The sequence below is a fragment of the Capra hircus genome, chromosome 4 (assembly GCF_001704415.2).
Source record: "Capra hircus breed San Clemente chromosome 4, ASM170441v1, whole genome shotgun sequence".
Taxonomy (NCBI): Eukaryota; Metazoa; Chordata; class Mammalia; order Artiodactyla; family Bovidae; genus Capra; species Capra hircus.
The window spans coordinates 14586572-14602995 of NC_030811.1; the positions used below are offsets into that span (position 1 = coordinate 14586572).

Consider the following 16424-nt stretch of genomic DNA (forward strand, 5'->3'; position numbering starts at 1 on the left):
ACAAAGTAAGTTTCTCCTCTCTCTGGGTGGTCCTAAAGCCACACATTATCTGAAACTTTTCACTATTTTCTGGATCCTTTTACTGAGGCCATTCCATGTCTGGGTATGCATATGTGCTCAGTTGCATCAGCCATGTCTGACTCTTTGGCACCCCATGGGGTGTAGCCCACCAGGCTCCTCTGCCCATGGGATTGCCCAAGCAAGAATACTGGAGTGGGTTGCTATGCCCTCCTCCAGGGGATCTTCCTGACCCAGGGATCCAACTCACATCTGCCTGCATTTCCTGCATTGCAGCCGGTTTCTTTACCCACTGAGCCACCTGGGAAGCCCTTCCATGTCTGAGGTCATCTCAGTCCCCTACCTATTTTCCTATACAACATGAGAGACTCATGTTGAGAGACTCATGTTGAGAGACTCACTGAAGAATCTTTGAAGATCTTTGCAGATCTAAGGGCTCTTTTTCCTTAATTGAACAGAATTCAATTTCATCAAAATTTTCTTACATTTGAATCTGAAAATTGAAGTCTGTTTTAGAAAACATTCACATTGGGTTAAAAGCCTGTAGTCAAGTGGAATATCAAGCAGAAGCAAAGGTTTTGATTACAATAGGGATGGAGTTAGAGGGACAAGAATGGGAAGAAGAGAGTAAAGAACAGTAAGATCAGGGCAGGGCTTAGGTGCAGGCTTTTAAAAAACTTCTAGTTGGGGTCAGGAATCTTGAGGACCTCGGTCTGCCCCTCTTTTTGTGCAGAGAGGAAGCAGCCGTGCCACACTGTGGATTCAGTGCTGGCGCAGAAGTACACAGATGTCTGGTTGGGGCTGGCGGACTTCAGGGTCAGGGGGAAATGGTCCAGCTCATCTCGAGAGACGTGATACCCCTCAGGGACATCTCCTTTCTTAAAGGTGTCGGGGCCAGTTGAATAATAGATCAGCTGAAGTCCAAATCCCGGATCTTGGCGATACCAGTACATTGCATAATGATTCATTTTCTGAGAACACTGTAGAGTGAATTCCTTTTCAGCCTTCAAGATCCGGTGCCTTGGGAACTGTATGACTGCAGCATCCTCCAGGCCTGTGGGAGATAAAGCAGGGATGACATAAAGACAGGCTGGGGAGGGGAGCCCAATGCTACGGTCCTGAGAAGACATTTTGTTGCTGGAGCCTGGGAAGCCAGTGACCACAGTTCCTCACCTGTGATCAGGACTCACCTATTCTGAGAAGCAAAAGAACAACCCAGCAGAGGAGCCTGTTGCGCATGGCAGCATCAGATGAGGAATTCTGTTTGCCCCGGGATGAATCTAGTCTCTGAAACCAACATGTTTCATCTGCTTCCTGGCCGGAAACCACACCCTCTTCCCCCACTGCTTCAGAAAGAAGTGAAAAACCTCTTAGACTTGATAGAATGTGATGATTTCATTCATCTGTCACTGACAAATGCATTTTTGTCCACTGCCTGAGTAGCAACATATCTATTCAAGGTTCCAGGTCTGGTCCCATGCAGATAAAAATCAACACCCCTTGGATTTGTTGCATCCAAGTAAGAAGAAGCATTGACCTGTGAAATGGCTTCCCAGTGGTCAGGGTGGTCGCTGAAGAAATTCAGGGCTGAATAAAGAGAAGAGGTTGGAGGGTTTTCTTTGTAGGCACCATTTCCATTCCTTATGCCTCATGTAGATTTTGTTAAAATTCCATCAAATTAGAGGTAGAGGTAAGCTTCCTAGATGGCTCAGTGGTAAAGAATCCTCCTGTCAATGCAAGAGATGCCGGAGATGGGTTCAAACCCTGGATTGGGAAGATCCCATGGAGGAGGAAATGGCAACCTACTCCCATATTCTTGCCTGGAAAATCCCACAGACAGAGGAGCTTGTCAGGCTACAGTCAACGGGGCCGCAAAGTGCTGGATATGACTGAGCAACTGAGCACACACAGTGAAAATAATCAGTTCAGATCCTTCTATTATTTCAAAATCAAAATCACAGAAGGAGACCTGAAGCTGTGAGAAGGGGGACTGAGGTGGGGGAAGGAAAGGACTCTGAGTCGCTGTGTGTGAAGAAACAAGTCTAACGTGAGGAAGGAACCGTTAAGCAGAGATAGACAGTCCGTGGAAGAAGCCGAAGGAAACGTTTCCTGTTTCTTAGCTAGCAAAGGCCCCCCTGCAGGTGTCTATTAGGCAACTATCAAGTTAATATCCCACTTATCTTGAGGGACACAATTTATTCAAGTCTCACTGGGCAGTGTAGTCACAGGCAGGGGGGAAGTCAGTCCTGACTGACTGGGCCCTTCCCCAGCTTGGGAGACACTGACCCAGGATCGCTTTCTGGGCAGATTGTTGCTCAGGCCACACCGGCCCCTCACGGCTGAGGTGTCTGGGAGATTTGCAGTAGCTTCTGTAGTTGGGCTTCCCTTGTGGCTCAGACGGTAAAGCGTCTGCCTACACTGCGGGAGACCTGGGTTCGAGCCCTGGGTCGGGAAGATCCTCTGGAAAAGGAAACGGCAACCCACTCCAGTACTCTTGCCTGGAAAATCCCATGGACGGAGGAGCCCGGTAGACTACAATCCATGGGGTCACAAAGAGTCGGACACGACTGAGTGACTTCACTTCACTTCACTTCACTTCTGTAGTTTGAGGTGAGGTTTAAGCAGGTGGGACTTCTTCGCTTTTGTGACTGTCTTTTTGTGCAGTCTGTGGGGGCCTGTGTCGCGCTGTGTAGTCACTGCTGGCGCAGAAGTAGCTAGATGTCTGTGAGGAGCTGGCGGTCTCTAGCGTCAGGGGAAAATGCTCTTTGCTTATTCTGGAGACAGTCGACCTAGAAGAGCGCTCTCCTTTCTCCGTGGTATTAACCCCGTATGAATAATGGATCAGCTGCAGTTCCATTCCTGGGTCTTGCTGATACCAGTACATATTGTCATGGCCCATAGTTTGAGAACATTCTAGAGTAATCTTCCTTCCCGTCCCTGTCACACAGTGTCTTGGGGTCTGGTAAACATCAGCATCCGTGAAGCCTGAGAGAAAAAGACAGAAATTGGTCACAGAGTCCAAGATGGGCCTTAACGCTGAAGCCGGAAGCAAACCTAGCACAGAGAAAGATGTTCCTTTTTGATTTTAGGGAATTCTGCGTCTATGACTCACCTGCACCCAGCAGGTAAAGGGTCACACAGCAGAGGAGCCTGACAGCCATGCCGCAGTCAGGGCCGGGAGCGCACGGTCTGGGGAGGTGGGATGGGCAGTTGGTGACGTCATCAAGACTGTGACGACGGTGTTGCTGCATTTCTGGGCGCCACATCCTGTTGATAGCGTGGTGTCATGTATATCCCTTTACCCTTCAAAAGACTGATACTTTTGTTCACTTCTCTCATCCATAACAGGCTAGCTGCTTGGCTTATCTTAAGTCTCTACTCTTTTTGCTGCTAAGTCGCTTCAGTCATGTCTGACTCTGTGCAACCCCATAGACGGCAGCCCACCAGGCTCCCCCGCCCCTGGGATTCTCCAGGCAAGAACACTGGAGTGGGTTGCCATTTCCTTCTCCAGTGCGTGAAAGTGAAAAGTGAAAGTGAAGTCACTCAGTCGTGTCCGACTCTGCGACCCAGTGGACTGCAGCCCACCAGGCTCCTCCATCCATGGGATTTTCCAGGCAAGAGTACTGGAGTGGGGTGCCATCGCCTCCTCCAATTCTTTTTATGAAACATTAAATCACACCTGTTTTACAAACTATGAAGATGAGGACACCAAAGCTCTGAAGACTTATAATAGGAGGATTTTGTCTAATTAGGGAGGTTAGAAAAGGAAGTGATGTTTGAGATGACTTTGGAAGGATGAATCGGTCGGAAGCCTACAAAGCTGAGAGAGAAGAGCATTCAGGCAGCAGAGTGGCCCAGTCAAGCACGACGCAGGAGAGCATGTTGTGAGGATTAACTGAGGCAATACACACGAAGCATTTAAAACAGTGACTGGCCATCACTGAGTTCTCAGAAAATATGTTGTTATTACCGTGTGATAACCACACATTGTTCTCTGTCTCATTTCTCACTACTTGTTGTTCAGATTTCATCCACTTTCTCAACTTAGGCTTCATGATATTAGGTTCATCTTTTTTTAACTGCATCATCAATTGCACCAGAACAGAAAATTGGGATCCACAGTTTTTTCCAGTACAGACTTTGGTAATGTTGGCTAAAAAATTTTGGGTGCTGCTGCAGTAAACAGCTTCCAAACCACTCTCCTCTCTTTTCTTCATTTCATCTCAAGAAAAAATTTTAGCTTTGACTGTGAATCACAGAGGTTAATCCCAGAATCTTTTCCCTCTTTGTTCCCTTTGCCCCAGTTCACTAGAATACACAGCTGACATTCAATAAAATTCTTGCATAGAGGCTGCTGAGCTGGGGCTTTGGATTTTGACTGTTATGGATTCGTTATCTGAGGATCAGGGCTTCCCAGGTGGCTTAGTGGCAAAGAATCCTCTCACCAGTGCAAGAGACATGGGTTTGATCCCTGGGGTGGGATGATCCCCTGGAGAAGGGAATGGCAATCCACTTGCCTGGGAAATCCCATGGACAGAGAAGCCTGGCAGACTATAGTCCATGGGGTCGCAAGAGAGTCAGACAAGACTTAGAGACTAAACAACAATTTGAGGACCATCTCTTCAGTCTTCATCTATTGTATGTAACACCTATAGGCTCCTGCTCACTCTGGCTCTCTCATGTCCTGAAGAAATATACCAATTATAACTGACCAAACCTCTTGTTCCATTAGGGGCTCCTTTAAGACAAGGGTTATCATTCAAATCATTAGTGACATTTTTCCTTTGCGCTTACTTTAAAGTCGATCTTACTCTAATAGGAAGTCGCCAGCAAGAGGAAATAAATGGAATTTTACTGCCACCTGCCGAAAATAAGGTGAAATTGCTGAACAGGTGCTTAGCGACTTGGGAGGATTCTTTCTCATCAATTTTAAAGACACAGGAAGGAGAGAGACTTTCGGTTGTTTCAGGTGTGAAAAGGTTTTTGGGTAAGTGATGAGTTGGTAAAAGCTCTCGGCAGCGACTGGATGTAAAATCTGCATCTCACAGTAGAAGTGATTAAAGAAAGAGGGAAGAATGACGGGGTAGAAGTTGGGTTGGGAGTAGATACGAGAGAAGCTCAGGTCCTCAAATGAAGGGATGCTTGAAGGCAGGGATAAAACATCTACCCCTTGTTTCTCAATCCAAGAATAACTCATGAATGACTTACCTTTCTGGTATAGCTAAGGAAGTCTATGGGGCTTCCCAGGTGGCTCAGTGGTAAAAAGTCTGCCTGCCAACCAAGAGATACAAGAGATGTGGGTTTAATTGCTGGGTCGGGAAGACCCCCTAGAGCAGCCAATGGCAACCCACTCCAGTATTCCTGCCTGAAAAACTCCATGGACAGAGAAGCCTGGCGGGCTACAGTCCGTGAGGCCGCAGAGTTGGACACAACTGAATAACTGAGTACACACCCAGGGAGGTCTCTGCAGCAACTGCTGAGAGTTTCTAAATGTCAGCACTTGAGGATGCAGGAATCGTCAGCCATAATGGTTACATACTCTCTACACACTTTTGGTCCAGCTTCTCTCACCTTCCACTCTTTGTCTTCTTATATAATTCTGCTTAAAAGGACTGGTAGGTCAGGTGGTGCGGAGGACTTTAATACACACGCGCCAGAACTCAGAAAACATGCTGCTGCTGCTGCTGCTGAGCCGCTTCAGTCATGTCCGACTCTGTGCGACCCCATAGACGGCAGCCCACCAGGCTCCCCGTCCCTGGGATTCTCCAGGCAAGAACACTGGAGTGGGTAGCCATTTCCTTCTCCAATGCATGAAAGTGAAAAGTGAAAGTGAAGTCGCTCAGTCGTGCCCGACTCTTAATGACCCCATGGATTGCAGCCCACCAGACTCCTCCATCCATGGGATTTTCCAGGCAAGTGTACTGGAGTGGGGTGCCATTGCCTTCTCTGCAGAAAACATACTACTTGGAAGAAAATCATGAAGACTGCTTGAGACATATTTGAGTCTATTTTCCTTTCCTGCCTCCCTCCCTCCTTTTCTTCTATCTTTCCTTCATTAAGTCAAACATTACACTCAGTCTAGGGATACATAATTGGAGGGACATGACTCTGAAACTGAAGAATATAGAGTCTTGGGAAGAGTGAGTATAGAAAGAATGATGAAAGAATACACTGACTATGGTAGTTTTGAAATAGAAAGGAGCTGAGACTTCTTTGTAGGAGTCAGGAGAGCCTCTATGGATAAGCTAATCTCTGAGCTCAGAATGAAAGGATGTTCAGGAGTGAGCCCAGTGGTCAAGAAGTAATCGCCCATTTCAGACACAAGAGAGAGTATTGGCAAAGGTGTGTGTGTGTGTGTGTGTGTGTGTGTCTCTGTGTGTGTGTGTGTCTGTGTGTGTGTGTGTGTGTCTGTGTGTGTGTGAAGTCGCTCAGTCATGTCCAACTCTTTGCAACCCCATGGACTGCAGCCGACTAGGCTCCTCCATCCATGGGATTTTCCAGACAAGAGTACTGGAGTGGGTTGCCATTAGCGGTGCAGTTCAGCTTGGCCTATTCAGCGAAACACACACCCTTCAGTAGAACTAGACTGTAAGTGCTGGCATGGATTTGGAAGACTTGGCTATATTTTTAGATAGAGACTCATTTATAGAGGACTCTGTGCACCAAGTAAAGAATGACAGGCCCAATCAGGCTGGTGGCAATGTCCAAGATGGAAGAAAAGCAGATACAGGAGGAGGCTGGTGGGGCGGTGAGAAGGGCGATGTAGTTCTCCTCGGTCACAGGTGACGAGGGCCTGCATGAGACAGAAGCAACGGGGGAGGAAAGGAGCAGCTGAATCCGATAAACGCGTGTATCAGAGACTGTGATGCTCTCCTGTCCCCCCCTTCAGGCATGAAGGACATTCTCCCCCATCTGTAGGAGCATGGCTGGCTGAACGCCCTCCTTGTGGATTGTCTTGGCTACTAGAGGCACCTCTTCCCCTGAGGGCATGCCTTTTCTCAGGGCCACTATCCCAGTGACATGGCTGCAGTGGAAATGAGCTTAAGACCTGGGCCCCTCACCTTAACTTTGGATGGTTCTAGGGTGACACAACTTCCCAGCCCCTCTGGGGATGTAGCTTAGGCCTTTGTTGAGGCTGCAAGGCAGCCCCACTTCCCCTTCTTTCTTCCATCCATGTGGCTCATAAGTCACTTTCTAATAACTTTCCTGTGCATTAATGCCCCCTGCAATGTCCATTTTCCGGGAAACCAAATCTATGACAATGTGCCATATAGAAGTAATAGATTTATCAAGCAAAGGAATGTGAGGACTAATGGGAAAGAGGAACTCAGAGGCACTGCTCCAATCACTGACACAGAAATAGCATACACAGGCCAGAATGGATGCAGGTAGGGGTGGAAAGGCAACCAATTCAGCAATAAATTACTTGCCTTTGAATTGTGGAGCATCCAGCTGGAAGCGGCCAGTAGAAGGTTGGATTTACCAGTTAGGAACTTATGAAAGAAATTGTCATGATCATGGATGGAAAGGTTCAGTGTTAGTCACCCAGTCGTGTCCAACTCTTTGAGACCCCAAGGACTGTAGCCCTTCAGGCTCCTCTGTCCATGGAATTCTCAAGGCAAGAATACTGGAGTGGGTAGCCATTCCTTTCTCTAGGGCATCTTCCTGTCCCAGGGATTGAACCTAGGTCTTCTGCATTGCAGGCAGATTCTTTACCCCTGCACCACCCGGGATCCCACGAGAAGGATAAGGATGAATATTTATACTGAGGAAGAAAGAGGACAGAAGAAAAGTCTAGGAAAATCTACCACTAAAAATGTTCAGTAGACAAATTGAACAGTTACAGTTTATGAAATAAAGATAAATTATTATTGCAGATGAGACTGCTGAAGAAGTGTGCAGAGAAAAGCTGGGAACAAAAGTCCACAGAAAACGGATTTCTTTTTTAAACGGAGAGCAGATGAGATAGAACTCATAAAGGAGAATGAAACAAAGAACTATGACTTTTCCCCCAATTAGAACAAGTAGAAAATAAAAGAAACTGGGCTCTTTGTGCCTGAACTGTTATCAGGTCCTGTGGATTCTTCTGTGGAAATAATTGAGGTATATGAGTTAAGAATACAAAGCCCTTGAGGAAGGCTTCGACCTGATTCTCAGGCAGACTTTTGGATCATACTTAGCAGCCTTTGATTAAGCACTTTTGTGTCTAGAGTTCACTGGCTCCAAGTAGTGTCCTCCCAGCAGGGCACTCAGGGTTTTTTCCAATGTCCTGAGAGAAAGGGCAGTCTCCAAGCTCCTAGCTTCGGCTCCATGCTGGACAGCAGGCAAGTATTTTGGAATTCAGTAAATCCAGAAAATGAAGCAAGTCTATTTGCTCCTGCAGGTTAAGATTGATCTCAGCAGAGATCCATGTGTCAGGCAGTAGGTGAAAGATAACTTTTATAGATCACATTCTCCAGTGACTTTAACTTCATCTTCTGAGTCAGATTTAATGGTGATTAAATTTACTTAGAATGAAGTTTTAGGAAACAAGTTAGTCAGTTTGTTCTTGGTATAAAGGCAATCAACTACAGACCTAAAGAGTAGGCTTGGAAGGGATGGGATGAGAAAGGGCTGGTGGGGTAAAGGAACTGTCAGCTTTAACAGAGTGGATGAGGATATAGCAAGGTGGGTGGAGACAGACACCAAAGGACCATTAAAAGCCACAATATGAATAAGCTAATAAGAAATGCTTTTATTAAAAATCATGGTGGTGTTCCCAAGCTCTCAGGCTCATTCTCCCAGGAGGACAGTATTGGGCTGGCCACTACCACTAAAAAAAAACCAAGAGGTTCAGCAGGCAGGGGAGGTAGGATCAGTCTAGTCCGGGGTTTAGGAGCCACCCCATGGCCTGGGGACACTGACCCAAGGTGGCCCTAAGTTCAGACTGAGGCTCACACAGTACAGAAACAACCTCTAAGGAACCCACACCCCACATCGAGGAAGCCTGTGTGCCCTTCCAAGCAAACGCAGCGGCCTTTCTGTGTAGACAGCAGGTGGCCAGGAAGCACTGTGCAAATACTGCTGGCACAGAAGTAAATGGCCTTCTGGTTGGGGGTAGCAGGCTCTAGGTAGAGGGAGAATTTTGCCTTCTCCTTACGAGAGACATTGTACCCAGCAGAGACATCTCCTTTGTTAATACCATTGATATCGTAGGAGGAGTAGACCAGCCGGAGCCCCCGTCCAGGGTCCTGTCGATACCAGTACATAGACTCATGGCCCTTAGTCTGAGAACATTCCAGTACAGTGCTCTTTCCTGTGACTGCGATCCTATTTCTTGGGGTCTGGGTAACACCGGTATCCATGGAGCCTGTGAGGAAACAAGAGAGAAACTAGAGGCAGAGCCTAGGAAGGGACCCCTTGCCACAATCTCAAGGGAGAAGCTTCAGCCACGACTTGGGAAATTTAAGGCAAGGGTTTCCCACGTTTCCCAAACTCACCTGTTCCCAGGAGACAGAAGACCACACAGCAGAGGAGCACGGAGCCCATGGCGGGGAGAAGCAGGATGAAGACGGTCTCAGCTTTGAGTGCCAGGGGAACAGGGCATGGAAATAGGATATTGTAAGGATTCTGTCAGCGATGTCATTGCCCCTCCCAACTTAGCAAGTCTCAGAGAAAGATGCAGCCACACCCCTTCCCATCACATCCCCCAAGGCCCTAACCTTCTTCACTCCCTTACTTCTTAGGTGGTGCTTTGGCTTATTGAATATCATATCAGCAGATGCTGAAATTTTTACTCCTTCCTCTTCTCTGCCATCTGTCAGAGAGCAGGGTCTCTGCTTCTCAGACCTTATCTATTTCAGTCATTCAAGGGAGCATCACCCTCCCAGTTGGCTAGGCAACAGAGAACATTCAGAATCCTCTCAAACAAAAGGAGTCTAGTCTCACTGGAGGTTTGTGTAACTTTTCTATTTTTCTGCATTTATTTTTTTCTAACTCAGGTCTAGATAAGTTTTGCAACTTGAATATATGCACTGTGAAGTTTGAGAATTTTTTTAAAAGAAGGGCAACATGATAAGTTTGTTTCAAATTGCTACAGTTCCTTAAATGACTGATGTTTTTCTGGTCAATGTTTCCAAGGTGCATATCTTTACTGAAAGTATTGGTGCATGGCAGGGAGATATTAACTTAATATGGGCATATATTTCAAAGAAATATTAACATCTTCACTCATATTTTGAATAACTGTAAATGGTTCCTTCAAGAGAGAGAATTTTGGCATAACATAAATTGTTCCTGATTTTAGGAGTCAAGTGCTCAGTATTTCAAGGCAACGTACTACAAATAATACCATAGTTAAGCTACGATGATCTGAAGCCCTTTGTGACATAATAAGCAAACGGTGTTTGCTGTTTGAGCTTGTCCTGGTTCCACCCAATCTGTGGATATATCATGGCATCCCACAACAGTCAATCCTGCTTCATCTCACATCGGGCAAGCCTTCTTTCTAATGTTTTTTCTTTTGATTATGAAAATTTTTAACATATGCCAAGTAGATGTAATCATATAATGAACTTCCATGACCCACATTTGTTGTTTTTCAGATGCTCAGTCATGCCTCATTCTTTACGACCCCATGGGCTGCAGCACGCTGGGCTTCCCTGTCCTTCACTGTCTCCTGGGGTTTGCTCAGACTCATGTCCTTTGAGTCGGTGATGCCATCCAACCACCTCATCCTCTGTCGTCCCCTTCTCCTCCTGCCTTCAATCTTTCCCAGCATCAGGGTCTTTTACAATGAGTCAGCTCTTCACATCAGGTGGCCAAAGTCTTGGAGCTTCAGCTTCAGCATCAGTCCTTCCAAAGAATATTCAGGGTTGATTTCCTTTAGGATTGATTGGTTTGATCTCCTTGTAGTCCAAGGGATTCTCAAGAGTCTTCTCCAACACCACAGATCAAAAGCATCAACTCTTCAGTGCTCAACTTTCTTTATAGTCCAACTCTCACATCCACACATGCCTACTGGAAAAGCCATAGCTTTGACTATACAGACCTTTGTCGGCAAAGTAATGTCTCTGCTTTTTAATATGCTGTCTAGGTTTATCATAACTTTTCTTCCAAGGAGCAAGGGTCTTTTAATTTCATCCCCACATTACCTGGCTTCAATAATTACCAACTCATGGGGACTTTCCTGTGGTCCAGTGGTTGAGTCTGCCTTGCAAATGCATAGATCAAGGATTCAATCCCTGGTCTGGGAACTAAGATCCCACATGCTGTGGAGCAACTAAACCCATGCACCACAGCTAGAGAGCCCTTATGCCAATAAAGATCCGAAGACTTGATGCAGCTAAATGGAAAGACTGGAGGGAAAAGTTTTTAAATTAGCATAAAAATAATAATAATTACCAGCTCATGGCCTCTCTCATTTATTCCCCATTTGCTTCTCTCTCTCTTTCATTTTGCACAGTTCCTGATTTATTTAGGAGCACCCAACCACATTTCCCAGCTGGTGCACCTTTCCATGTGACATATCCCAGTGTTCTCTTCCTTCTCTCTCTTTCTGGCAGAGTTCTCCTTAGTCATGCCAACAGAAAAGTGGATTCATTCCAGTAAATTGCTTATCCTGGTGTTCCATTAACACAGACAGGGTAATTGTGATAAAGATGATCACTTCTCCTTTGTCCTTAATGGGAAAAATATAATTGCCCTAATTTGCAATTCTTGAGCTTAATGTTTTGCTGCCCCCTGCTGTAGGCAGTGATTTGACCAGAATAGAGATTTAGGAGGTGACTATAACCTGCTATCAGATCTCCTAGATGCCGCTAGTGGTACAGATCTGCTGATCCAAGGGACAAGAGACGTGGGTTCCATCCCTGGGTCAGGAAGATCCCCTGAAGGAGAGCATGACAACCAGTATTTTTGCCTAGCGAATCCCATAGACAGAGGAGCCTGGAAGGCTACAGTCCCTAAGGTTGCAAAGAGTTAGACGTGACTGAAGCAACTTAAGTAACAATTATCCATTTACCTCAACATTATTTGTTAAGTAAATTGGTACCTTAATGCACTGAAATTTTCAATCCGTAAACAAGGGTTATCTTTCCATTTTTAAATTTTCTTTAGTTTCCCTTTGTGATGGATGGAACATCATTTGTTAAGTTTATTTCTGTTGTTGATACTATCATATACGGAATTGTTTCCTGAAGTTTATTTTTCACTTGTTTGCAACTAGTGTAAAGACACTTGATTTTGCATCTTGTGATCTTTCGAAATTCGCTAATTCTTTCTATCTGTGGCTCATTGATTCTTATATAAACAATCAGTGAAAGTGAAAGTATGAAAGTGTTGGTTGCTCAGTCGTCCACCTCTTTGCAACCCAGCAGACTGACTGTAGCTTGCTAGGCTCCTCTGTCCATGAAATTCTCCAGGAAAGAACACTGGAGTGGGTTGCCATTCCCTTCTCCAGCGGATCTTCCCAACCCTGGATTGAACCCAGGTCTCCTGCATAGCAGGCAGATTCTTTATTGTCTGAGCCATAAGTAATGCTCTATAGACAATCATGTAATCTGAAAATAGTGACAATTTCACATCTTCCTTTACAATATTTAGGATTTCTTTTTCATTTTTATCTGACCCCATGACACTGGTTAAGACCTCCAGTATAATGTCGAAGAAAAGTAAGTAAGTTTATCAGGTCCTGGACTTCCAGGCTTCCAGGTGAGTTTGGGGGACATGTAGCTGAGACTTACTTCTTGGACCAACTTGATTTGATCAAGGACTTGTTCATTCTGAAAAGAAATAAAAAAACTCCAGTTCTTTTTTCTATATCCATTGATATTGATTAAAAAAATACATTTCCTTTGTGGGGAATACACTCCATCCTTGCTTTCCATCCTTTGCTTTGACCAAGTGTCCTGGAGTCTGGATAACTCTGACATCAATAGAACCTGTAGAGAAACTATAGACAAAATCCAAGAGGGACCCTGACAAGGAAAACACTTGGTTGAGGGAGTTGGCAAGCCCAGAGCAGGATTTTTTGTCTGTGCTCAGGACTCACCTGCTCCCAGGAGACAAAGAGCTACACAGAAGAGAAGCTGTGGCCCATGGTTGTACCAAAGAAGCACAAGGGTGAGGTTTTAAAGTCTCCATCAGCAGCCTTCTAGTGAGGTGATCACTTTGTAGACTCATAACCATCATGTTACTGGGCAGAACATTTCATGGTATCAGAAGAAAAGCTTTTATCCTAGTTCAGAAAATATAGCTAGTTTATATTTCATTCAATTAAAGTTTTCATTTGTAAAAATGTTTATTTTAAGCTCTTTTATATTTATTTTTACTAACAGAAATAATGCTAGTTGTGGTGCCAGGGATTTGGTGTGCTGTGGCATGTGGTATTTTCCCAGACCAGGGATGAAACCTGTGCATTGGCAGGCAGATTATTAACCACTGGACCACCAGGGAAACCCCTCACATTCTATCTTAATTCCCTCTTTTTTTTTCTCAAACATTCCATGCCTTGATCAATCCCCTTACAGTTAATTCCTGTCTTCTTTTATCTCCTAAAGGAACTAGAATACCACAGTATATCTTTCCAAGTATTTTATCACTACCTAAATCTGTATTTTGGGTGGACTTTTCTGGTGCCATAGTTTAATCCTTTATAGGCTGAATTCTGCAGAACCTGTATTTCTAACCCAGCTCTATTGACGTCTGTATATACAACTGCCTACTTCCAATTCTTATCTCATTATCCGATAAACAATTCAAACTCTACTATCTCAAATGGGGATTGCTACTGATAGCATGGTCCCATTTTATCTGACGTTGCAGCTTTGTAAGGAACCAAAGTCATACAAAGACCACTGAAAAACTGTATTGATCGCCTGTCTGCTAATGACAGCTGAATATTTTCGTTGTTTCAGTTCCCTCTTTCGAGCAACAACCTATCTATCATACACGTCTACACTTACATCCATGAAACCAGAAACTCGTCTTGTTAAGAAACTCCATCCCATCAACTCTCTCAAAATTGTTCTACTGGATAAAATTTGGATCGGTTGATTAAGTTCTTTCTCTTCTGTAATTTTTTCGAAGTATGACTCATTAATATGAATGTCCTACTCACAATCAGAGCCATCTCATGAAGCTCAAATGCTCTTAGCTTTCTCTAATCCAACCAGACAGAACTGGCATGTCTTCCTCGGAGCTCCCAAAGGACTTCTGATTATAGTATTATAATATATTATATTGTATTATTATATGCTATATGATTTTATAGATTATTATGTTCAAATCCATCATAATTATTTCCTTATTAGGCTGTCAGCTCCTTAGAGAAAAGATCTGTCTTCTACCCAGGTTTGTACCCTTTGTATTTGGAAAAATAGCGGAACATAGGAAAATGTCAAGAAAAGCTATTGATAAGTGTACAAGGAGTGATGAAAAGGCAAAGGAACAAAGTGTATCCTCTGGGTCCGTTCTGATGAGTTCTTGATTAGGAATTCAGAGCGTGAAGGGAAAGGGTGCTTTACAAGTTTTTAGAGGGAGGCTGTATCGGGGGCTGTGGGGCTGGAGTGGGTTTGTGCACAGGTGAGAGGTGGCTGTGTTCCACTGTGGTGCTCCGGAGCAGAGGTACACGGCTGTTTGCTTGGTGTGAGCAGACTTCACAGTGAGAGGAAACAGCTCCTTCTTCTCTCGAGAGACACTGTAACCTTCAGATAAGTCTCCTCTCTGAATGTCCGTTTCAAGCGTAGAGTAATAAGTCAGCTTCAGACCCTGCCCTGGGTCCTGCTGGTACCAGTACATGGCACTGTAGCCCAGGTTCCGTTTGCACTCCAGGGTCACATCCTGGCCAGCCTCAGCGAGCAGAAATCCTATCTGGTAGATTTCAGCATCCTTGGGGCCTGTAGGATAAAGATACAAAGGCTGGTGATGACACCTAGAAGGGAGCCAGACACTACTGTGAGATGAGGGTGCCAGAGTGGGTGGGGCTCTGCACGCCCAGGACCAGACTTTGCTGACTGGGTGTTGGGCTCACCTGCTCCCAGGAGACAAAGGGCCAGGTAGAGGGCCCAGCTACCCATGGCAAGGACTGGGTCTTTGTAAAACCCCAGACAAAGTATGAGGGAGGCCAAGGGCCGAGGCTGGAACCTAGAGCTCCCCCTGGCTCAACACGCAGAATTTGTCACTGCTGTCAACTGACTGTCGCAGCTGAGTTTGCACACGGAGACACCGAGAAAGGTCAGGACGCTTGCATTTCCCCTTCCGCCCAACAGAGCTCTTTATATCCTTTCTAACCGGACAAACGCCAAATGGTGAGGAGACTGAATCTCCCATTTCCTGGTCAGAGTCACAAACAGACCGTGCCTGCGCATTCACCGTGATGAAAACTAGGAAAGGGAAATACCTACCATGTTCAGAGTCTATTGCCTCTCTATCAACAGCTCAATTTCCTGCTAACACTGTTAGTGGGGAACTCCAAACACAAGAAGAGGTTCAGAGGCTTTGCTATAACATAAAGCCAGTTCTCTCTGTCCTCTGTATTTTTCACAAATAACTGATACAGTTACTTCAGATGCTTTGGCCAATAGATGCAAAGAACTGACTCATTAGAAAAGACCTTGATGTTGGGAAAGACTGAAGGCAGGAGGAGAAGGGGATGACAGAAGATGAGATGGTTGGATGGCATCACCAACTCGATGGATTTTGAGCAAGCTCCGGGAGTTGGTGATGGAGAGGGAAGCCTGGTGTGCTGCAGTCTGTGGGGTCACAAAGAGATAGACATGACTGAGAGACTCAACAACAACAACAACAACAAATTGATACAGTAGAGATGAAGCAGAGGTGAGTCGGGTAATTTTAGCAAAAAACAAAGGGCCCTAAACCCACCCCCACCCCCATGTCGGTGGATTAGATCAAGGGTTTGGGAGAAAACCTGGGCTTGAATTCTGGCCCTGCCAACTAGCAGCCATGTCACTGGGCAAGTCTCTTATCCTCCCCTTGATTTTCTCACCTGTAAAATGGATATAATGAGCATCTATCTGCTTGAAATTTTGTTCTAAATATTATATAAAGAATCTAGAACAGTTCTTCACACAGAACAAGCACCATATTTGTGTTTGCTATTATTATTTTTTGGACTTTTTATTTCACTAAGAGGACTTAGGAAGCTAATACTACATCCAGGAAATTCAGATATTTACTGACACTGGATTGTGCAAGCTCACAAGCATATCATTTTCCAGCACTGAGCTGAAATTTATGAGATAAGTTTACATTCGTTGCATAAAATCATTTATTCCAGAATCTTAGATAAATGGTAATGTGGTCATAGATTACTTCTTACCAAATGTTGTTATTTTGGTGGATAAATTTTTGTTTTATTTTTATATCTGGGGTCATCTGTGATAAAAGACAACTTTATGATGAAACTT

The 16424-nt window shown here is 44.9% G+C and overlaps 4 gene segments (V, D, J or C); all 4 read right to left on the bottom strand.

Annotated features, from left to right (window-relative positions):
* Positions 699–1276, bottom strand: LOC108635876. The segment is given in 2 exon segments: positions 699–1072; positions 1209–1276. Coding segments are annotated over 2 exon segments (423 nt in total).
* Positions 2636–3195, bottom strand: LOC102181266. The segment is given in 2 exon segments: positions 2636–3003; positions 3131–3195. Coding segments are annotated over 2 exon segments (417 nt in total).
* Positions 6658–9624, bottom strand: LOC108635877. The segment is given in 3 exon segments: positions 6658–6811; positions 8989–9367; positions 9498–9624. Coding segments are annotated over 3 exon segments (582 nt in total).
* On the bottom strand, positions 14494–15074 carry LOC102173285. The segment is given in 2 exon segments: positions 14494–14894; positions 15029–15074. Coding segments are annotated over 2 exon segments (447 nt in total).